Below are 26,092 nucleotides of genomic sequence, written 5' to 3' on the forward strand. Positions count from 1 at the left end.
TAACTAGGTAAGAGGAGAGTGTAGAAGTTACCAATGTTGTAAATCGATTTACAATAAAACATTCAGGATCGAAACCAGATAACATGCCATTGTAAATATATATATATATATATATATATTACATCACAAACAGAAGGGACTATAGGGGGGACTCAAAACACTCAAAACCGAGAGCGTCGCTCGAGTAAGCATCTCCTACTATGCATACATGCGAGTCCAGACTCTGTCAAATCACAATACCCAGGAAGAAAATGAAGAAAACACCAAAGGAGTTGGACATTTCGACAAATCAAAAGTTTTCATTGATATCTTTTTTTAATTTGAAATCGAATGTATTTTAAAATGTCAATGATTTACAGAAGATTATGTTGAATCTACTTGTTGATGGATTATTGTTGTGTTCTTAAAGTCTGGTGGCAATTATGTCATGCATATTCAGGACGAAAACAATTACTACAAATCGGAAGGTACTGGATATCAGTGTATGTTGAAAAGTATCGCACCACCATGTGAAAGTTACCTTAGAAATTTGTTATTTGAAAATAATATGCATGTGTCACATCAATTTTCCTCTATCATAAGAAATCAAAATTGTATTACTATGAAGCAGTATGTATACAAAACATTCTGAAAAGCAAAAGAGAAGATCATCTTGCAAAAATCTTTTAATTCACGTTTATATACATTGGTAAAATTGTGTCACTCAGTTATTCACATTTCAAATTTCAAATTTATATAAGCAGTAGAAAAATAACCACATTAAAATACAGAAAATACTCTCTGTATCATCATTTGCAAAGACATGTGTAACGTGCGTTCATTGATATACGATACAGACTTCATGAACAGTAGTGTTCTCTTAAAACGATAAACGGTTTTTTTTTTTGCTGGTCTTTGAGCGAGAACTACTGTGATTAATACTATGATATAGTTACTATTTCAAATTGGTGGATTGTCTGTGTGTCTCAACTAAAGAGAAACATTTTAGATTAGAGATGTTTTAATAAACTGTAAAGTTGTTTGATCTGTAATGTACATAGTATGCCATATTTTCGAGAATGATATTTTGACATAGGGTTGGTGATGCATGCAGAACAGGCATTGATTACACTGTATATGTTCTTATATTGGCTTTGTATTTTCAAGTGGTTGGTAGAGTTTTTGAATATCGGTTATTTCGGTATTCGAGCGTTTTTAATTTAATTAAATCTCATATTTGTAAATAAAAACAAAAAAATAAAAAAATATGTTTGTTTTTTCTATTCAGTTAACAGGTTTTGATATCATAATGTGTTAAATGATAAAATTTGCTAACCCTCTGTCAGAATTATTTGAAATATCCATAACCTGTAGTTTAAAAGAATATTTCTCCATAAAATTCCAATTTAAGACCTCAGGGTCGATATCTAGCCCACTTGCAACAAAGATGTCTGATTTAGTTTACGTATTAACTTTATGTATTTACGTGTTTTTTAGCAGCGATAACGACTGGAGCCGGACGTAAGTTTTTTTTATTTCTTATTAAAAATAAACTTTATATATACATTGATCTTAGATTTAGAAATCCTAAGAAGATCAAGTTCTTCTAGTATTGTCACATCATTAATGATTCCGTATAAAGGTTTCTGTAATTTCTTCGAAATTTACGCAATTTGGTGTTATATCACCCGTTTATGAAGAGTTCATTGCATTTAGAACTCAGGGAATTGCCTACAAATGTACAAAACAGTCACGTTTTTGAATGTATGGAGTATGAACTGTTTGTTAAATATGTTGCCCTAATTCATTTTTTTTCCGTTTTATCTAGCAATATAAACATGACCAAGATATATTATGGAAGTTTAATAAAAAAATATTAAATTTTTAAATCAAGCTATATTTATTATTTTATCAAACTTAGGAGCTGTTCTTCAATTGAATGAGGAAAGAGAACGGAATTCTGGAATTTTTAACCCATATATCACGCGTATGTTTGCACTCAAAAAGAATGATCGATTATACGAAGTGAAATTGGGTACCAACTAAATATGTTCGTATACTGTCATCTTGTTCATTCTTCTAAAAAAAATAAGATTAAATTGTTTGTAATTTTGACATCTTCCAGCATTGTTGCCTTTTGGACCTAATGCACAACTATCAAGTATGTAAAACTATGCTATATCATGTATATAGAGTCTGCTGAAATGCGTACGAGCAACAAGGTCAATGTATTGTCAAAAATTCAGTATAATTTGAAAAGTTACTATACAACCTTAAACATTACTGATGTACTGGAAGGTTTAGGAAATATTTCGACGAGTTCAAATTGAAGTTTGTGTATTTTGCACAGAGTGTAGATTTGCCTTTTTCAATATTTACTTTTGAGTATATTTAGGATTTGGAAGGTATTGGAAACAGCCAAGAACAACTATTAATTAAGTGAGTTGACGCGGACAGCTTTATTTTAGTGGCAACGATAGATAACCGATTTTTCAAGTCTTATAAATTCATTGAAAAGATACAAATCAAAGTAAAAACAAAAACTTATGGAATCAAAAAACTATAAAATGAGTGAAACCGGGTGTGTCGACCAGCTAAATGTCTCTAAGAAGGTATGTATCTACTAGCATACAAATCATCACTCAGTCTAAAAGTCACAATCAGGTATAGGAAACAATCGGTAGATTTACCGATCAGACAACTGGTATTTAAAGATCCAAGACCAGGTAAACATGTCGCTTATGAGTTGAGAAAGTATCTCTAAATTTTCTTATTTCTTGTATTCAGCATTCCGAAAATTAAAGAACATATAATCAATAGTTTTAATTTTGTTAAATACGTTCGAATAATAACGCAAAAAACATTGAAGTTATTGACATACTCATTTTATTTAAAGTTTTTAATTTTCTCTATATTATTTGTAGATTGTAGTTATTAAAGACTTCATATTCTCTGGCTATATACGGGCATTGATACCCTTCTTTTTCAAGTAAAAGATACCTGTTTTTGCGCTAAACATCTTGGTTGTTGAAAATATTTTTAATTCTGCTACTACTCAACTTAGTTTCAGAGATTCTAATTATATAATTTTAAACTGCGTTTTCTCGATCTGTCGAAATTGTTGTCAAGAGGTTAATAAACTATTCTTAGGAATACTATAATTCAATTTTTTCGTATCTTTATTTCATCTTTAAAATGTGTGTTTTTTCTGCTTTAATAAAACTGCAATCAGGGATTGATCAAAGAATAAATATACTAATAACTATTTATATTTGCATGACATTTTTACAGCAACAACTGGAGCTCGACGTAAGTCAGTTATTTATAATCAAACAAAATGAGTACATATAAATATTTTAAAAACAAGTTGTAAAATGATCATGTATTAATGAAAGACATAACATTTTATAAAAAACTTTTTTCTGAATTTACTTCTTCAAAAACGCTTCCAGTCAAATAATTATAAAGGGAAGATGTACGGTAACATAACTTATTTTCTAAGTTGTATAGTTTCTGGAGTCTGAACATCAGTCATATGCGATAAAACATAATGACCCCGTTCACATCTGATTGACTTTTTAAGAGTAAAATCCATAAGCTGAAGTGATATACGGTTTTCGAGATAGTTTATTATATTTAACAATGTCCATAAGATCCTTTCTTTCACTATCGAGAATTTTCAAATGATCTGTATTTGATCAATTTCTAAATATATCTAAGTCAAAATCCTTATTAGTGTAACTTGAAGTGTCTTACCTTTTAAAAGTTGCGACCCAACTCACTGAAGATACAAAAATGAGTTTAAAATGTATAAAAATGATATTTGACGGGGAATAACAATGCTCAGCATGTCAAAATCTACCTTCCTTATGTATCTACTTCAATTTTTAAAGACTTCTAAACAAATGTCTACCTGTATGTGGACGGGTGGTTGCCGGGAAAGATTAAACTAATATTTCATAATGAATTGTACGTATATTAATAGTTTGTTCGTTGCACGGAAGAACCCAATAGTGAAATCGCCTTAGCCTTACTGTTCACAATTGTAAGCTAGGCATCTATAATCAGTCTTTGTTTAACACACTCGGGAACTGCACAATTGAAAATATTTATTTATTTTAATGAGAATTAGAGGATGTTTGATAACAAACATTATAATATAGCATCAAATATTTTATATCGATTTCTTTGAAAAATTAAAACGCAAGCTCATGTAATATTATATATAGATATATTCCTCAAAATTGTTGCAATACACCTCTATCAATAGTACCCTGTGATGAACATAATAGTTGTATTTCAATTTTGTCACAAAAGTTTTTTTAATTCTTGAATGAAAATGTCTGTGTGGAAATGAGAGCTGTGCTGCTGATATGACATTGTATGACATCATGTATATTTGGGAATTTTCCTTTTTGACACAAACGTTCACCATATATACAATTTTAAATATAGTTTTTGCTATATTAGACAAGAACCAAAGCCTCACTCCATCGGATACTTGACCAACATTAACATCTTTGTATTATACATCTTGTAACAAAAAATCTTTTTGAAAAAGGATTTTGTTCATATCCAACAATCAATAACAAGTTAAAAATAATTAGGCAATATTTGACATTTCTTAAGTTGGTGACTGAAGTTTGCCGTTCTACTTTTGATATTTAAGTCAAATACAAATTAAAAGAAATATCTTTTCATCCCGGTTAATATTTTCAAAGTTGTGATTGGTTGACAACGGTCTAAATGAAGCCAATAGCAGAATGCTACTTTCATTTATCTAAGTATACGTACAATCAAAATACTAACAATCACTTAGACAATGAAGCCGACATACTATTGTGGTTTTTTTTCAAATTCAAGGGGTGAAAACGTGGTCTTGTCAGTATTCAAATTTCCTACAAAAAAGTGACAAGAAATATTTAAATGCAAGTATTTTCCTGTTGAGATATTCGCGTCACTGGCGTTCCCTTTTGTTGTACATTTTAATACTTTGAGATCAATTTCACACAAAAATTGATTTCAGTTGGAAAATGCAGCTAGCGTACAATACTATAAGCCTAGTATCTGTAATCAAATAGTCATATAAGTCAACACAGATTTCAAGATTTTCTTTTCGTTTTGGTTGTTTGTTTAATTTGTCAAGTTTTTTTTCAATTCACCTTTGTCTTACATATATTATATATCATAACATAAAGGTATATGAACAAAATTTTATACAACACAAACAGAATACGTCTTGTGTGAATTAATTAAAGATTTGAAATCTATATATGATTGACAGTTGTGCTTTCATTTTTTTACAGTTAAAGATGATTAATTATTGAGATATCTTCTTTGATATATAATATTTCTTTTGATCTTTTTGATTGACGAAATACTACTAGTTTCAGCTACAAGTGATATCGATATAAAGCGCTGCATTCCGCAGAATTTGGCTCAAACCACTTCCAGGGACGTCCGAAACTTCAAGTTATATATGAAGTTTTTCTCCGAGTCGAAGTCATCACTATCACTTTGTTATAAAGAATATTAGTTAATTTTGTTTCAAGTGCGTGAAGGTTTTTTTGTAGTTAAAACAGTATCTCATCTTTTCAATTTCTTATAATATTCAAGAGTATCAACTTCAAACAAAATGAAGCGTTTATGTCGTAAGAGATTTATTACAAACACGTTTTGCAGGATCTCAACATTGACGACTTCAAGTCTAAACCTCCTGATGCACCTGTGCTAGTTCCCAATTCACACATAATCCGGCTGGCCACGTTATTACCGGAGACCTCAACATTGTTAATAACACTTCCCTGCGAAATTTGTTATCCAAAGGTCCGAAATATCGTGAGCCTAAATCCATCAATTGGAAATACAACTTCAAAATACTGATGGATTCAGTCGAGGATTATGCCAGGCAATGGGCTTAACGCGAGAAAGAAGACGTAGATACTCTTTCCGAATGGATTAAGGCTATGAGGTCGTTGATACAAATCCGAATTAGGAAACTAAATGGGCATATCAATACCCACGCAACATCAATTTTTAAAGACCCAAATGTTGCAAAACACTTACCCTACCTCCATGACAAATATGTTGTTGTCCCCGCAGATAAAGCCCCAAACAACATCGTTTTTGTGTGCAAATATCATTACATAAACTGCTTGATAAATGAATTAGGTATTGACAATTCACTTGGAAACTTAACATATACCCTCACAACACTTACCAAAGAGGAAATCCTGGATAATCATAGGTCTGTTCTATGTTCCTTTGGAATTTCAACCAAAGATGAAGAACTGGATCTTCCATCACTGTATTGGATACCTAAACTACATAAGTGTCCTTACAAACAATGGTATATTGCTGGGTTTTTCCAAGTGCTCCACGAAACCTATTTCTAAATTATTAACATCTATTTTATCAGCAATCAAAGCCGGGCTCCAAAGTTATTGTGAATCTGCCTATTCTAGAGGTGGCGTGAATCAGATGTGGATACTAAAAAATTCCAAAGATCTTTTAGAGTACATACAATCTAAGATTCTCTCATCTTGCAACAGTATTAAAACATTTGACTTTTCCACACTTTACACAAGTATTCCCCATTCCAAACTAAAAGACAAATTGAAAGAGTTGGTATTACTTTGTTTCATTAAAAAGAATGGCGAACGTAGATACAAGTGTCTTGTCTTGGGGAGGGATAAATCCTACTTTGTAAAGAATCACTCTGATTCAAACAAAAAATTCTCTGAAACTGACATTATCAAGATGCTTGATTTCTTGATTGACAACATATTTGTTACATTTGGAGGACGTGTTTTTCAACAGACTGTCGGAATTCCAATGGGAACCAATTGTGCCCCTCTTCTTGCCGACTTGTTTCTTTATTATTATGAGGCTGACTTCATACAGGAACTTCTAAGGAAGAAAGATAAGACGTTAGCAATATCCTTTAACTCTTCGTTCCGCTATATAGATGATGTTCTCTCACTAAATAATACAAAATTTGGTGACTATGTTGAACGAATCTATCCCATCGAACTAGAGATAAAGGATACTACAGATACAATTAAGTCTGCCTCATATCTTGACTTACATCTAGAAATTGACAATGAGGGTCGGTTGAAAACAAAACTTGACGACAAAAGAGATGATATCAGCTTCCCAATTGTGAACTTTCCATTTCTATGTAGCAACATTCCAGCAGCGCCTGCATACGGAGTATATATCTCCCAATTGATACGATATTCCCGGGCTTGTGTTTCCTATCATGATTTCCTTGATAGAGGATTGCTGCTCACAAGGAAGCTATTAAACCAAGAGTTCCAAATGGTGATGTTGAAATCATCCCTTCGTAAATTTTACGGACGCCATCACGAGTTGGTTGACCGTTATGGAATAACCGTTTCACAGATGATATCGGATATGTTCCTTATGTCGTAACTACAATACCCTTCCCTTTTCACGAATGTGACTTACCGAATTAGACTATTTACCGGATTTGTAATAACATAAGCAACACGACGGGTTCCACATGTGGAGCAGGATATGCTTACCCTTCCGGAGCACCTGAGATCACCCCCAGTTTTTGGTGGGGTTCGTGTTGCTTAGTCTTTAGTTCTATGTTGTGTCATCTGTACTATTATTTGTCTGTTTATCTTTTTATTTTTGGCCATGGCGTTGTCAGTTTGTTTTCGATCTATGAGATTGACTGTCCCTCTGGTATCTTTCGTCTCTCTTTTAGAAAGAATATATCGAATAGGAATTAGAAATTCTATAGATTGAAGAAAACCAGATAACAACATAAAGTGGCAAAAAGTAAAAAAAGGTGAACATGAGCTAACAAAACACTTCACAAAAAAATCAAGATTAAGCAATACGAACCACACCATAAATCTTTGGTGCAATTATGTGAATTTGTGTGCTCCTTAAGGCTAGAAATTCGAGCTTCTCTTATGTCTTTCAGCGTGTTATTGATTACAATTTTAAATCTGCTATTAAGTCTTATTCAGTTATTTCACAAACGAAAATAGGCCGACAGTACGGCATGTTGCATTGCTACATCAACAACAGGTACAAAACATTTACATAGTTTATAACCGGAATGTTTGCTTCATATATTATGTTATATGAAATCCAGTGAAAATAATAAAACATCTTCTTTATATGTGAAGATATGATTGTGTTCAGTCCGCTATAATGTTTTACTGACTTAAGAGATCAATATGTATATTATTCTACTCATTTCAGCACTGTTACCTTTTGGACCTCACGGAAAACGCTCAAGTACGTGTCTGTCTATTTTTTTTAAATTGTTCGTGTATGAATTTAAAAATTATTGAGAAACTAAAGTTTTAGCTCCCTTAGACAAAGTTGACCTTAGATGGACTTGGCTATCAGTTTTAGTATAAAAATAAGAAGATGTGGTATTAAATGGCAAAATCAAAAGCTTAGATATATCAAACGAATGGAAAACAACTGTCATATTCCTAACTTGATACAGGCATTTCTTTATGTAAAAAAATGGTTGATTAAACTAGCTAGCTAAACCTCTTCCATTATATTGACAACAATGTGTGAGCAAAACAAATAGACATATTAATAGGTAAAAATGTCAAAAATTGGGGTACAACTGTCAACATTGTGTATAATCTTAATCACTTTAAAAACAAATAACTATAACAACAAAGAGAAACAAAATGGCATATAGCCACTCTATAGTCAAAGTACATAAGGAAAAATAAAATACAAGAATACAAAAATGACCATTGCACAATAGCACAATGATGGGACGTATAAATTCAGAGCCATCCCAAAAGTATATTAAAAAAAATGGACTAAATAGTAAAGGTTAAAAGTATACAACGACAAATTAAAAGAGCACTATAACACGTAATTAAGATGATAAACAATATCAGTACCCAGAATCTATACTTAAAGACCATCATGTATTATTTATGAAGTTGATACGGAAGATAAGGTGTTGGTATCTTCAGATGAAATTTTGTTTAGAAAAAGGACGAGACGTTCTTTAACATAACCTTGGTTCATCAACTTTCTGCTCAAACACTGTTGACGTTTTATAAAGTCTGAGTAGCAGCTGCAATCTCTTGAATATCGAAGGAGTTGGGAAATATAAATAGTTATTTGTTTTTATACTGATAAAGATTTTAAAACAATGTTGACTGCTGTACCCCAATTTTTGACATTTTTAGCTATTATAAAATTGAGAATGGAAATGGGGAATGTGTAAAAGAGACAACAACCCGAACAAAGAGCAGAAAACAGTCGAACTATGTATGTTTGTTTTGCTCATACATTGTTGTCAATATAATATCATTCAAGTGAGAGATTTAGCTAGCTATAAAACCAGGTTTAATCAACCATTTTCTACATAAGGAAATGCCTGTACCAATTCAGGAATATGACAGTTGTTTTCCATTCGTTTGATGTGTTTGAGCTTTTGATTTTGTCATTAGATAAAGAACTTTCCGTTTTGAATTTCCTTGGAGTTCAGTATTTTTGTTATTTTACTTTTTCCAATATGCAAGTGAAGTTGGTATATTGCTGCTAAGGTGGGGAAATTTATAATTATTAAATTAAAATCGTCTCGTTTGTCATAGATTCTGGTACTGTGATGACCGATTATGTCAAAGACTAAAAATGAGGCGGAGGATGCCGTATCTGTTATTTCTTTAGTTTCTAGTTCTAGAGGAAATATTAATGGAATCCAATCAAAAAAGTTTGGATTGTTAATGGAAAGAACATCATCAATATATCTGAATGTGAAATTAAGTGTCTGAAGGAACTTCGACTCATATGAAAATAAGAAGGGTCGGCAAGGAGAGGCACAAAGTTCGTTTCCAAAGGAATGCCGACAATTTCTTGAAAAAGTCTACTTCCAAATTCAACAAAGAAAAATAACGCTAAATTTAATCATATCGATGATACACTAATATTTTTAACGCCGAAAGTTGTTCAAAAGTTGTCAGCTGAAAATATCTTAAATATTTAGCACCCATATATATATTTAGTAATCTAATATTCAAATCCTATACGAACACTATACGTTTGATCAAACCAATTAAAACTTATGAAAAAGACATGATATAGGTAGTTTTGGTTTTTCGGGAACGGTAAACAGTTTTAAATATTGTATTTGTCATGGAATTACAGACACTCCCAAAATGTCTTAACGAAATGCTTTTTCGATTTCAAACTTACAAATAGATTCATGTATTTGCTAAATTTTTACGACATTTTATCTTTGGGGGGCTATTTGGTACATATATATCGGTTTTATCAATGAAATGTAAAGGAGAAGTATCTTGCGGGCTAATGTGGCCCAGATATAATCACCGAAAACAAAAATTCACTCTAATCATTATTATTAAAAAAAACAGTTAATCTAGAAAAGCAGACATACTGGGCTTTACATCAAATTTATTCAAAGTCAGTTTCATTTGGTTAATTTTCGTTCTAAAATAAGAGAACTGTTGATTATCTGAAGGAAAAATATCATCAAGGTAAGAATAAGTGGGTTTTTCTTATATAAAGAGACGGTTCCTTAGCGCAGTTGGCCGTAAATGGCGATATTGGTGATAAAGAAAACCTACAGCCTGTCGATAAACTGTATTGCCAAAACCTATAGAGAGGTGACAATGAGAAAAATTACAGCTTGATTCAACTAATCACAGTTCAAGTAACTGTATCTAGCATAGTTAGCTTTGTTTGAGTTGCAACATGAGTTACATGTTAGCTTTGTATGAGTTGCAACATGATTAACATGTTAGCTTATATGAGTTGCAACATGAGTTACATGTAAGCTTTATATGATTTACAGTATGAGTTACAACATGAGTAAGAAACAAATGTGCAATCAGATTTTTCAAAGAACCACCTTTTAAAATGTTATAAAAACTCCTGCTTGATTTGATTCTGAAGAAGTTCATTATATAAAGTCAAAAAGAAATAAAATGTCAACTGCAACCGAATTGAAACATTTAAAAGGACTACCAAAAGCATGTAATTTATCAAAACTGTTAGATGTTGGATAGTTGTTTCATTTGCAATGATACCACAACTCCTTATAGAATGTAGATGATTCATACCTCTAATTATTTCATGAGCGTGAGGTTTATCCAAGGGAACAGCCCACGGTGACAAAAAGCTCTGATGGTACCCTTACACTGATAAGGTTGACTGAAAAACAATATTTTATCCCACTCTTTCAAAATATTATGTAAATTTTATTTGTGTTTTCACCCAGTTTGCTAGTAGTTGATGTCTTCCATCATTCTTAAAGATGAATAAGTGTAAAATAAGTTTGATGTTATTTTTTTTTATAACGATTGATAAGTTTGCAATCAGACCTATGATAACGTTGTTGTTTGTCCATGTTGTCCACAATATTCATGTTATTAATAAAGGAACTTGTAGCTATGTGACCCTGTCCCTTGATATTGTAAATTAGAGTTGTTAAATCTAAAACAGCTTTCAAATTCCACAAGAATCTTCGAATTGTTTCTTGTTGTTTCTGTTCAGTTTTATATCATTGAAATTAGTATTATTTTTAACTTTCCTGGATCCATGTTATTTCTACGGTCTGAGGAAGCTGGGTAGCTGGCCAATTTACCAAACTAACGCAAAATAAAACTACTGTTTATAAAGAAGAAATATAGTGGTTCTAAGATGAAAACATTTTATTATACAAAATGGGTCAAAATGAGCCGAGTTTTGCATTCGTCTGTCTTTTTAGCGTTTATGACAATTTTTATGTTGATGATTATTAAATAGTCTGTCTGTTAGCCTATAATCATAAGGATAACATTTACACAGTAAAATAATAAACTATGCTAAATAGTAATAAAAAGAATCCCAAATATTAGTTATAATTATGTAGATCATCGAATATTTCTGGTTTAATGAAAAATAAATTACTATACGAAAATGATCCATTTTCATAGTTTGATAATATGATGTGGTTGAATATTTCAGAACGTTTATGTAACAAACTAGACCTTCTCATGGATCTAGCTTCCGGACAAAGTGTACATATGAATGGTGCAGTTGAGTGTTCCGGTAAATCTGCTAATGCGCTCGTAATGAAACATTGTAAAGCTCCTTCTCGATCAGAATGGCAAAAAGGGATCCAAGTAAGTGATATTTTTTCGTACGGTTGTAAAATAAAATGCATGCGTCTGACATTTTACACTAAAACTTATTCATGATACTAATTACAACACAGGCATATATTTGGAATTCCCCAATGTCAAACATCACTAATCAGTGGATCCTTGAATAAACCAGGATACACAATCAATTCCAGTAAGTAACAATACGAAAAGAAACACTCATCAAAAACAATCAATCATTTAAAGCTGTATCAAAATATATTGATTTCACTGATACACATGTATGCTGAGTACATTTTGGAATTGAGAATAGGAAAAACGCCAAGAAATATTGACACTATAAATACAAGACATTCTCGTTAGAATCAGACCTTTCACTATGCTTCGTTAAATTTTTTTTGTCGTGTTTCAGTATATAAGTGAGGGCGTGTCATACATTTTTGCCACCATAGGCTGTTATCTCGTATCGACAACCCGAAATATCATATTAGAAATTTTCTAAAAAGCTAATACAACAGGTTTTGATTTATCAATTTATGTAGTATTTAAATGACTTTATCGTTCAAAACTTTATACCTCCCTATTTTGATAACATAGAACCACCTTTAATTTCTTATAGGTATAAGAAACCCATTAGAAGTTTAATTTCTAATTGTACGTCATTTACATAAGACGTCCGTATAGAAAATAATGCTCTTTCGTCACGAGACTGTAAAACATCGAAGTTAAAATATGATCCATATGGCTATGTTATAACAAGTTACCTTAACATAAAAAATCTAACAGAAAGTCGGTTGATTTCTATTTGATTAAATGTCTGAGTATTGTGGATATACGCCAATTTTCTGAGTATTGTGGATATACGCCAATTTTAAGTTTTTATACGTAAATTTCAAGTATTAAAAACAAACTTCAATTATGTTTATATTCAAGTACTGGCAAAACATAGTAAAGATCCGTCTTAATTTCATTGAATGGATGAAATTAATAACACTTAACGTCACCTTGATGATATTTATACTCTAAATAATCAAGAAGTCTCTAATTGTACTGCGGAAATTTACTAAAGAGAATTTACTTTAAATTAACTTATATCAGCAGCGATATATTCCTTTTCTTTATTTGGATATCTCAGTTCTACACGGGAAATCAAAACAAAAAATTTACTACAAAAGAGATGAGGTTCTGTCCCCTATTGTTTATTTTCCTTTTATGGATGGTGACGATCCTTTGATTCGTTATTACGGATTTCCTTACTCGTTGGCTAAGCTCATGTCTATAGTACCGTTTCAGATTTCATTGAACGTAACTTTTAATTTACTAGTATTGAAGTCAGGGTTTTCGTTTACACACCTTACTTAAAACTTTTACTATTTAGTATCACCCCCAGTTTTTTGTGGGGTTCTTGTTGTTCGATCTTTGGTTTTCTATGTTGTTTTGTGTACTGTTGTTCGACTTATGGGTTTGAATGTCCCTTTGGTATCCTTCGCCTCTCTTTTACTAGATTCTTTCACAGATACAAAGATTTGATTTTGAATGTAAGCTGTTTCTGTTGAACAAATAACTCATTAAAGATACTAGGCTTATAATTTTGTACGCCATGCGAGCGTTTCGTATACAAAAGACTCATCAGTGACGCTCGACCTAAAAAGTTAAAAGGTCAAAACAAGAGTATCTTTTAATTTCTCTTTGGATGCAACGCCATATACATGATTGTTGAATGAACCAAATAAATATATATGCTTTAGACAAATATATCTTAAGAGAAAACGTCCAGAGGTAAGATTTTCTTATTTTTCAGATATATTTGATTTTGCATGTTTCATATATTAATCTATTTGTTGAAAGCTGGGATAACAGATGCCAAAAATATGTTTATGTTCTCGCTATCAATATATCTTTTTCCAAATTGTATTTAGCTGTAAGTCTACGTAAGCGTCTTATTTTCCATTCGTTTGATGTGTTTTAGCTTTTGATTTTGCTTTTTGATAAAGGACTTTCCTATTTGAATTTTCATTAGAGTGCGGTATTTTTGTTATTTTACTTTTTTTGCATAAACATTCACCAGATACGCTCGATACCAAACGTTTTGACAGCCAAAGGCAGATTAGCGAGTCCAGACTAGAATCTATGAAAAGCATGCGATTTCATCTTTTCAACTTCCCATATATCAATACCAACACATCCTTAGCCCCTTTTTCAAAGTGTAAACATATCTCTCAGTTGAAGCCTGTACCACCAAGTCAAGATTATGACAGTGGTTTTTCACTTGTTTCGTTGATTGATAGTGTTTGATTTGTTCAGTTTTTACGGACTTTTTAATTTGCCTTGGAGATCGGAATTTTTGTTATACTTTTTTATACTTTACGTATTTGCAGGATACAGTCTACGTTAACATGGAAATGCTTTTAATGTACTTTCCATGAGGTAAACGGCTGAAATAGTAAGAAGTTTACTCAGTTACCATTTCTTATAAGTTTCGTGTGAACTCATGGTAGTTTTAGATTTTATCGTAGCATTATTGTCTGATCAATAAATTTGCCGCTCGTGTCTTATTCCCGTTTGTCTGAGTTGGGATACAAATAACCAGAGACGCCGGTCTAGCTGAAGACTCTTATCCTGTCGACACAACCGGCCAAATGGTCTCGATCATCTTGGAGTTAATTTTATTTTATTTTGGTTATACATTCAGTAATCAGTTTGTCTGCATGTTTGGTTTTTTTTTCATCATTTTGTTGATTGTGTAATTATTATATAGATAAAAGACAACTGTCCTTCCATTTGGAACTATGTACCAGCCGCTCAGTGGATAAATGGTGATTTGCAAAGTATAGCTGGTGTAGTGGTGTCCTGCAGCAGTACTGTTATTGAGGTAACTGACACAACATACATTTCTTTTTAAATTCCTATGAATTCAAACGAAAGATCTCAGTTATCTCCCTTCCATGAAAAGTAAAACTATAGACAGGTACGATACACATACTGGAATTCTATCAAATTTCCTTACATAACAGTATAAATATACTTGCAAAGCCTGAGTTTTCCATAATAACATTAACGTTACCAATTTTACTGCACTTGATATGCATTTCGACAATTAATTTGATGCTTGTGTTCAGTCTTTCTGTCAATTTTTTTACTTTTCCACTGCAGTAAATTTAGTACTGTTTGGATAACACGCTCGCAGTCATTTAAGATATGTTCAGTCTATGTTCAGACAGTTCAATATTTATTATTTACCTGTAGACATCACTATCAAACTGGATTCTGAAAAGTTACTGAACAGTACTGAATTTACAGCAAGCAAATTGTCTGAACAGTCCTGAATTTACCGTAGTGGAGAAGTCTGAAAATTGACTAAAAGACTGAACATGACTGAATGATGTGTTGATCGAAATGACTTAAAGAAGAAGAGAATACGGACGCTTATAAAAAGTGCAAGTGTCCTTCAAATGATTTTTTGAGTGTTAACTATAAGAATTGCTTGTCATAACGGATGATAAAGGGAAAATGTGTTTACATTGTCATTGATTTTGTGCAAATCGTCTTATCTAATGCACTATACAAGCAAATTGCATAGGATCATAGTCTTTTCATCTGCTGGCATTTTGGTATACTGCATAAACTGCTGTTAGTAATATGTCAAGTATGTCTTGCATATGGGCTTGATCTTTTGAGTTACACATTTTTATTAAAAAAAAAATGAAACTGCATTAAAATCAAATTAAACGATCTATATTTGAGTATAAAATGGATGTTTTTCTTATCCGAAGGTAAAGCGTTATGATATCAATAAAAAGAGATATGGGATTAACTCCAATCAGACGGCAATCCAATAATTTTTTTTACGCCAGACGCGCGTTTCGTCAGTCTACAATAGACTCATCAGTAACTCTCGAATCGAAAAGTTAAAAGGCCAAATAAAGTACAGCTTGGAGAGCATTGAGGACCCAAATACAGCTAAGGTGATGTAAATGAGTTTTTGTTTATTATACATGTTTTATATGATACTATTTCTTTGTAACTTTTTTTTTATTTGATGGTTATAGTAAAGTGAAGAATGAGTGTCCAAAAAATTATTTTAGCTCCATCCTATGGTAATGCGTCTCTTTTATTTCAGAAATCCAATATATGCCAATGGTTTTTTTCAATGACTCTTGTTATCTCTTTACTCATTAAGGAATTCAATTAAAAACTTTTCTTTTTTCAGATGATTTCACAAGTTTGTGGAGGACACATTTCCTTATCAAATATTACAAGTCCTTTGTTAGACACGCTGTATGTTGTAGAATGGAACTAGAATGTTATAAGCTGAACATCATTGAAAAAAATGTCTTATTACTTTCATAAATGAATTAACTTATTGATAGACAATTTTTATTATTTATTCTAATATTATTTATTGAAATACTTATAGAATTTCAAAAAATTCACAAAACTCTGACCACACACGCCACGAAACCTACTTATTTTAACGTAGTAACTTTACCTATTGCAATAATTTCTTTGAACGCATGAGTACACAATGTATACTAAAATGAAATTGATTGAGTTATGGACTAGGTTGGCATCGTTACGTGTTTTTTTTCAATATAAAAGGTTCAGTGATTATATTGACGATTACCATTTAAGGGAATAGATAATTAGTACTTTTTAATCAAATGTAGTTAACATTATTGTTTTAAGATTTGATTTGATTTTTGGTGTTTTAACGCCACTTTTAAGCACCGCTTTTGGGCTATTTCGTGGCGGCCAGTTTTTATTGGTGGAGGAAGCCGGAGTGCTCGGAGAAAACCACCGACCTTCGATAGGAAAACTAACAATCCTAGTCAATTAAGATTGGAGTCGAGTGCACCCGCACGAGCGGGGTTCGAACTCACAACCTCAGTGTTGACTGGCTAGTGATTACAGTAGTAACTACTTAGACAACTCGGCCACCGAGGCCCCCTATTGTTTTAAGTCTTACGAGTACTATTCAAAACTTTCTGAGGAGAAGCAAAACTAAAGTCCCCTTTGGATTTGCAGATAGGTAAAAAGAAAAAAATAAATACAAACAGAAATATTGGGCAGGGGTTCTCCTTATCATAAGAGAACCAATCCTCTCTTTCAGAAATCATCTTGTTTACATTGAACCTACTTGTAACATTTTCCGATGTTTTATCCTTTGTTTTTGGAAATTTATCTATATAATAGTGTTTATCAGTAACACACAACGTAACAGTGACAGTTTTGTATAGAAAAAAAAAGTTTCCAATGTTACAAAGATTGCTGAGGACGTCATTCAACAGTTCATCATGGTCTTATTTGAGTACACGATATGTGCATGAGTTCATACCTTCGTTTCCATAATTTACGACTATGAATGAACAGTAAAACAAAACTATGCCTGAAAACACGGTAAAGTACTTTTTTGTATATGAAGGTAGGGTACTAAAATCAATTGAGAGATATTAACGGTGTTCAGTTACAAAATGATAAACACGAGATCAAACTGGGAACAGTCGGAATTGTATAATTGTATGATCCCTATGGCCAAGAAATACTCCGCTGCGAAGGAATTAAAATTGTGGCGATTAATATTTATTATTGACATCAGACTTTGGAGAAAGAAATGGAGCGGTTCGACTTTGTCCATCTTGTTTATTTTTTGCTGACAATACAATACCGGGATTTCACCTTGAACTCATCACGCAATAGGGTTTTGATAGAAAATCAATAATCAGCCGATTGCATTTTATAGTATCCGCAACAATGGGCTAATTAATAATGGTGTTGATTGTATTGTTTTATGAAATTGGGTGTCTAAATGGTGTCATGTGTCATCTAAGTGGGTACTTCACAATCGTTTTAGTGACGCACGTGTTTGAAGCATAGTTTTACGTCTCATTTTCTTCTTCTTTGGTCCAGAAAAGAAAAATGTTCAACAGCAAGTATATTCTTTAACTTTAGTCTTTATCCTTCAAATTTGATCAAGATTATTGTAAATAAATCTGAAAATTTCACAATCGTTTTAGTGACGCATGTATTTGAAGCATAGTCTTACGTCTCAACTTTTTCTTTTATCGATGGTCCCGAAAGGAAATCTGTTTTTTACGAAGAAAATTGTTCAACATTAAGAAAAATCTCTGACTTTATTTTTGATCCTACAACTAGGGGAGGGGGGTATCCGATGAATTTATTGAAGGTGAATTTAATGTCCCCAGAAATCAAATATAATTTTTTTATGATAAAATCATTTATATTGCAATTTTACAGTATCTTTAAAAAAAGGAAATGTTTGTTATTATTGAGAGTTTATATATTACAATGTAGATTAAAAAATAAATATTTAGAATAATAATTGATAACACAACAATGCTGCAAACTGATTTTTGTTTTGTAAGAAAGAAGGAAAAGTTTAAACAAAAACTATGTTTATGTTTAAACTTTGAAAGTGGCGAAAAATATACTGTTTTTGGCGAAAGAGGTGGGGAAAAGGAAATTCAATCAAGGGGAATACCTGGGGAAACCTCAACAAGGTTCAGGACTGAGAGGTTGCACACTTTCTGAATAAGGACTAAATAAATCGTCCTCCATCAAAATAAATTGGAAATAATGTCGTTAGGTCATTTAGATGCTATTTCATATTATCGTAAAAAATGGTGTAAACGGTAGAAAAGTGCCAAATAGTCCCGTAATTCGTATTTGAACAAATGTCTGAGTATTGTGGATATTCCCAAATTTCATTTCGAAAACAATTCAGAAATAAATAAAAGGGAATGTAATACAATCAGTTCAAAGATTAAAACCAAACTTTAATTTCTTGTAAACGTTTTGTGCGGGCGAGAAACCAGATAACAATGTGGTGGTAGTATGACGTAAATACTGCACGGAAGTTCATAAGAATGAAATCATAACTACTTTTACATTTAGGGCCGTGCTATACACAGATAATTAAATAGTAAACAATCGTTTCACTGCCATATCTCAGTTTAATGCTTTTGTCGAACATTTGAAATTTCCTACTATGCAATGGCTATCTTACCTACACGAAAACCCGTCAATTATCGTTTCGTCACATCTTCTGGTAAATGTTCCACTACTAACCTTGTTGTGCTGTTAACAAGTTCCCTTACGTAAACTAAATAAAGAAAAATGAAGATATTGGAATTAAATAATTTTAGAGTGTAAAAACCTCTTTGGATGTTTTAGATAAATTACGTGCTTTTGATGGTACTTTCAATTCGGTTGACATCTATGCCTTAAAAACACTACGCTATACTTCCACACAATTTTATCAAACAGAAGTTTTTGTGTATAATCAAATGGTCCTTTGAACAATCTGATTGCACATGTATTTGCTGCAACTCTATAATGAAAAAAAGTAAATATGCTTGACATACTTACTGGAATGGTGATGTGTGGTTAAAGCGGCAAATTGTCTCCTTGACAACATTTATTTACCTTTTGTTTATAAAGTTTATCTGCAAGTTGCAGGTTTTTCTATGACACCAAATGCGCTCATGTTTTAGCAGACTTGTTCCTGTATTGTTATGAATCACAGTTTATGACTAAACCCGTCTAAATGTCATTCAATTCATACATTTAATAATACTTACATTACCAGCCCAGTAGTAAGTACCTCGGTACTAGCATGAAAATACGGATTTCGTGTTATTAAAATGTGCTGTTACAAAATTTTGGAAATTATTTTAAATTAAGAAATACATCTCCCTCATATGCAAAGCTTTAATTGCTTGCCTGTCTATACAGTTTACAGCTCTTCATCTATTTAATAAGTTTTGGATTTTCAAATATTTTGAGCATCTTTGAAGCGACATTTATTTTCGAAATGCGCATCTGGTGACGACAAATTGGTACCGTTAATGTTATAACAGTTACCTTGATGATATGTTTACCTAAAATAAATACAAAATCAGTAATATATAGCGGAAATTTACCATGAACAAACTTAAAGTCAAAGTTACTAAAAGTGAACCATGGCAAAGATTGTTGTCAAATTTGGCATACAGCTGCGATTAATCTTTCTTAATTTTTGAAGAACTATTGAATACTTTCTTTCAAAGTAGATGTTTATTTGTATAAAAATCACCAAAATTTAGGTTTCAACAACATATACATTTCAGTTTGGGAAAACATGATTTCTTTATTAATGGCATTGAACTTGCTTTCAGTAACTATGAGTACTCTGTAATCAGTACTTGGGTATTTTGTTTTTATGTAAATTGTTTGTTGTGCTTCTTGTCGATCTTAATATCATTCCCAACAACTTTTTACAGATTTTTCTTATGTTATGTTGTAACCTCATAGTTCTCGGTTAGGGAAGGATTGAAAGATCAAAAACGTAATGAATCCCGCCTTATATCATGTATGTACCATGCCCAAGTCAGGAGCCAGTAATTCAGTGGTTGTCGTTGGTTATTTTCTGGGTTTTTTTAATCATTGTTATAAATAAGATCTGTTTGAGGTCAAATATAATGACGATATACATAAAATCGTGCAATGCGGCGTAAGCATATACAGACACAAATCAGTCCACACATTCTTAAATTATGCCTTATCTCTCTGGGTTACACCACTAAAGATACACACCTCACAACGGCAGTAACTTAGTCTTATGTGGCCGACCAGTATTAAAATGAATATTTTGTTTTATATGCTACTAGGAATAACTAGTGTATATGTAAATGGTGGTGAAATACATAGACACTGTGAGTAGTACTGTAAATGATAATTAATTTCTTTGATTTGTTACGTTAGTTATAATGGTTATACTTCAACAACAACACTCAGGACCACAGATTCCGTTGCAAGAGAAGAATGAATAAATGAATAGATAAATGAAAGCTAAATTACCAAAGTAGTTTCAAAATCAAAGAAAAAACGAATCCCTCTACATCAACTGTGTCTGTGAAAGCTGACACCTTATCTCTGTCGAGTGCACACAATAAAAGAATAAGGATGACTTTCAAATTCGTGCACTTTCCCGTACATTTCTTATGTCACAATGCTTATGTTATTACGTAACAGTAAAGACCGATTGTTCAATGATGTGTCAACTGGCGAAACTCATTCATAAAAAACAACTCAAGATTGGTCTATTGTATAAGTTGTTTTTTCAAGAATATTTGAATATTGTTTCTCTTACGATTATTTGTTTAGAAGTGTATATTTTATTCAAGCATTAAATATTGTTCTGAAAAAACGCATGGCTTGTGAGCATATTTAAATCAATCATCGACATTGTCAAAAAGCCTTGAAAAATTTTAACGGACAGCTTTTGTGGGCCAATATCACTCGCGATTATAATAAAAATGGCAAATAAAAGAAAAAATGCAAGGAACACATTTTACACATTTGTCATCGTGCGTGAAGATACAATTAGACATGGTCATATATCCCTGAAACATTGAACATATACAGTCAAAGGAACATAATTAACAAGGTAGACGGACAAGGTTGATACATACGGACAGGATGTCTCACACAAGGTACAAACGATAGGAAAGAAAATTACGCTCATTCATGGTACACGAATACGAATCAATAAACATTTGAAATAAGAAATACAATGTTTTATTGCTTAAGAACTATAAATAAAATAATTGTTTGATACGTTGATAAATATATCATATGTAATCTGTTTTTGACTTATTTATATAAAGCTTAAAAAATATTTATCAAATATTTGAGTTGTGAGATAATAGAGTGAACGAGGTTTAAACTCCAGCGTTGACAAGATCATAAAACAAATGATGTGAATCTACATGTAATTTCTTTTTTTTTAAATTGTTGTTTTATGATATGCAAAACTGTCTTCATTAAAATTGGGAACAGATGTGAAAATAACATATAATAATTACAATTTGCCTTGTAAAACCAATTTTCTTTATAAATACGTCCCCCGATTTGGAACCATAATTGAAAATAAAATAGATATAGATTTGATATTGTAAAATTTAAATAAGAGAATGAATATGAGATTTTATAACTTAGAATTACTTTTTACTCTATGACATTGTATTTCAATGTGTTCAATTGGTATGTTACATTTGTACATTTATAAATATCACACCTGATTTTATTGGAAATTTTCAACCGACATGGAAGATTTATAACTTGATAAATGGGTGATCGTCAAGCATTTATACATACAGGAAACATTGCAGTTTTGCGACTTATAATCCGTTGTTATTTATTATTGTAGATATTTGTGATATGTTATAGTTATATTATATGTAGTTTTTTATATTCATTTACAGCAAGATACCCAGTGTATCCGAACTGTAAGTAGCAAAACAAAGGAAAAGTTTTTCATACAAACTGATATTTGTTCATTTGAAAACTGAAACACACAAAGGGAAAAAAGAAAAGTGGCAATATCGATATTGCATATTGAAATATAATCCGAAATTCCATTAAATATTCAGATACTTATATCCGAATATCAGAAAGCGGAAGCAGTTTAAATAATCAGATGACTATATTGTTTGATTGAGTAGATATATGGGGCAATCGTCTAAAGGATATCAAAAAATAATTCTATTTGCTTTGCAAAATCTTAGAGTGAATGTCCCAATGAAATGTATTGTGACATTATAACATGAGTTAACCCTACGAACAGATTTGTTGAAAAGCTTTATAACTATTCTTTCCAAGATGACGTTAAAAACCAAAGGTAACTACTATACAGATTCCTCAAATATAATGCGACATATTATAACCTAAGGGTAAATATTGTTAAAATTTTCTGTACCAATCATATAAGTTTTATAATTTTAAGTTAATATCCAATCAGTGCATGTGTAAAACGGACAAAAAACGGGTGACAACACTTGGGCTAGCATGCATTTCAAAATGAGTGAGAACAACTCTAACCTGATAAAGTGGTTCGGTTCAGTCATTTTAGTTAGAAAGTATTGTCTGAATGTGGAATGTAGCCAGAATTTATTTAACAGCACGTGTCAACGCATATATATTTCAAACTATAGGTGGCAGAGGAGGGCATATAGAACCATGTGTTAACGTATACACAAGACAAAATTTTCCTGTCTGTTGTATACCACCTTCAACGGGACCATGCTGCAATTGTGAGTTTTAGTTTTTATAACTATTTTTAGTTAGGAAAAGAATCAAAGAAAAACGAAGTATAAACAAATGATATCAATAACAATAATGATCAAGCAAAATTAAATACATAATGACTAATGACTATAAATGCTCTAAACAAACTTTTTTTTCCTGACGCAGTAATAGGCACCATAAAAAAGAGGGCTGTGGTAAAAAAAAAAACCTGTTTTCAAATTCAGCTAACCTTCCACTGGGATGAAAATTATTTCAGATCTTTTCACTATGAATCTTGGAATAAATGTCCGTAATTGAACGCAACTATGTATTTATACACCCATTAATCGGATCCCATTGACAATAACTCCAGTAACTGTTATAAATAAACAGTTATTTACAACATGTAACAAACATATTAAAAAATCATTAAAAAAATACCAGGAATAAATGGTATATGGTAACTCAGGCTATTTTAGGTCTTCCAAATAAAATTTCAAAGTTGCAAAACGAAAAGCAAAATGGTGTTGATAAATAGAGTTCTAACTCTAAAACACATATGACTATTACAACTTTTTTTCATTCTGCTCCTTTACACAAACTTTAAATACCATGAGTATCATTTTTTTCATTTTTGTTTTAATTTTCTTTTTCGATAAGGAACATGTAACAAAATGAAAAACAAACCCTTGTAGTAAAACACATATAGTTTATACCAATATGGATTTGAGTTATGCCGCTTTGTCCGACGAATTTTATTTTAAGCAACGAAAGCTGACGAAAAATGGAAAATCATACGATTTTTAAATATTCATTGCCTCGAAAGACTGTTAGAACATGATACCATTTTTATCATGCAAAATGCATCTGTTTGCGAGTAGCACACGAAACATGAAACAGCGCCTCTTCGTAGACAAAAGGAAGACTACTGAACTCGAGAATTCGGGGATTCTGAAATTGTGACACCGTATGGTTGCAGTGACAAAATTGATCTTATAGGTATTATATCTAGGTTTACCCAATAGCACAGTGAATGTGATGAGTATATTCATTGCTCCTCGAGGTAGACGCAGTCTTGGTCATCGTCATTATACATCACCTACTCTCCATGATCTCTCTAGCAATGGCCTTCTGCCATCTATACAAAAGTCGTCGTCGGGTATCCATCACTTTCTTACGAAGCTTTATTTTCTCCCCCTTTTTTAAAACTTCATTCTCTGTACAACTAATGTTTGGAAACCTATGCAACAAACCGTCATTCAAACCAATACAATCGTACAACTATCATCTCGGATATTGCCTGTCACAGACTTTTTTTAGACCGGTTTGCATTGGAAAAGATGAAAACTTTCTTTGCCAAAAAAAGGTTTCGATGCAATCAACTTGGGCAATATTCTTTATCATAAATCAGTTCACTAGAAAATACCTCCCTATTTTAAAGATTCGTCTGTACTTATCATCTCTTATACCTATACTAAACCAATTGCAATGAAAATTTTCAATTACAAACACGTGCTGCAGGATCTCAATATTGACGACTTTAAGTCTTAACCTCCTGGTTGACCCTGTGTTTGCTCTCTGTATCTATGATGAGTTTATTTATATATAATCCTGCTGGCCACATTATGACTGGCGACCTGAACATTGTCAGTAACACGTCCCTGCGAAATGTGCTATCCAAAGGCCAAAAAATATCGTGAGCATTCTATCAATTGAAAACACAACTTCAAAATACTGATGGATCCAGCCGAGTATTATGCCAGGTTAAACGCGAAAAAGAAGACGAAGATAATCTTTCCGAATGTGTTAAGGCTGAAAGGTCGTTGATACAAATTGGAATAAAAAGACTGATCGGGTCTATGAATACACGTCATACATCGATATTCCAAGACCCAAATGTTACTGTCCTACCTCCATGACAAATATGTTATTGTCCCCTCAGATTAAGCCCCAAACTACATCTTTTATGTGTGAAAATCACATTACATAAACTGTTTGATAAAGGAATTAGGTACTGAAAGTTCACTTGGAAACTTATCACATACCCCACGACACTTACCAAGAAGGAAATCCTGAATAAGCATAGGTCTGTTCTATGTTCCTTTGAATTTTCAACCAAAGATGAAGAACTTGATCTTCCCTCACTGTATTATATACCAATGTTACACAAGTGTCCTTACAAACAAGTTATCTTGCTGGGTCTTCCAAGTGCTCCATGAAACCTCACAGTTATAGTGAAACTGTCTACTCTAGGGGCGGCGTGGATCAGATGTTGAAACTTAAAAATTCCAAAGATATGTTAGAGTACATAAAATCTAGGTGTATTGTCTCTTGCAATAGTATCAAAACATTTGACTTTTCTACCCGTTACACAAGAATTCCCAATTCCTAACTAAAAGACAAATTGAAAGAATTGGTCCTGCTTTGTTTCATAAAAAAAGAGCGGCCAACATAGATACAAGTATCTTGTCTTACGGAGAGATAAATCGTACTTTGTAAAAATAATAACTCTGATTCAAACAAACTGACATTATCCAGATGCTTGATTTCTTGATTGACAACATATATATTTGTTACGTTTAGAGGACTTCAACAAACAATAGGCATTTCTATTTTAGTTATATATAAGACTGACTTCATACATGAGCTTCTTATGAAAGAATGAAGAAGGAAAAGGAGCTAGCATTATCCTTTAAGTTCACGTTCCACTATATAGATGATGTCCTCCCACTAAATATTTCAAGAGTTTGGTGACTATGTTGAACGCATCTATCCCATCGAACTTGAAATATAGAATATAACAGATACAGTCTGCCTCATTCCTTGACAATGAGGGTCGGTTGAGAACAAAATTTTACGACAAAAGAGATGATTTCAGCTTCCTAATTGTGAACTTTACATTTCTATGTAGCAACATTGCAGAA

The 26,092-nt window shown here is 32.0% G+C and overlaps 1 protein-coding gene across 1 annotated transcript; it reads left to right on the plus strand.

Moving 5' to 3' along the window:
* Window positions 1-7,704: 7,704 nt before the first annotated feature.
* Window positions 7,705-16,404, plus strand: LOC127719282 (uncharacterized). Its single transcript, XM_052225298.1, has 4 exons — window positions 7,705-8,256; window positions 11,968-12,125; window positions 14,863-14,976; window positions 16,315-16,404. Exons 1-4 carry the CDS (start codon window positions 8,196-8,198, stop codon window positions 16,402-16,404), a joined length of 423 nt encoding a protein of 140 aa, XP_052081258.1. The 5' UTR covers window positions 7,705-8,195.
* The last annotated feature ends 9,688 nt before the right edge of the window (window positions 16,405-26,092 follow it).

This window comes from Mytilus californianus, unplaced genomic scaffold (assembly GCF_021869535.1).
Source record: "Mytilus californianus isolate M0D057914Y unplaced genomic scaffold, xbMytCali1.0.p SCAF_11, whole genome shotgun sequence".
Lineage (NCBI taxonomy): Eukaryota > Metazoa > Mollusca > Bivalvia > Mytilida > Mytilidae > Mytilus > Mytilus californianus.

Excerpts from the sequence above, each read along its gene's own strand:
- LOC127719282 (XM_052225298.1), top strand. The coding sequence starts at position 8,196 with ATGTATATTATTCTACTCATTTCAGCACTGTTACCTTTTGGACCTCAC. Across the intron at positions 8,257-11,967 it reads ACCTCACGGAAAACGCTCAA|AACGTTTATGTAACAAACTA; the intron begins GTACGTGTCTGT and ends TGAATATTTCAG. Across the intron at positions 14,977-16,314 it reads GCAGCAGTACTGTTATTGAG|ATGATTTCACAAGTTTGTGG; the intron begins GTAACTGACACA and ends TTCTTTTTTCAG.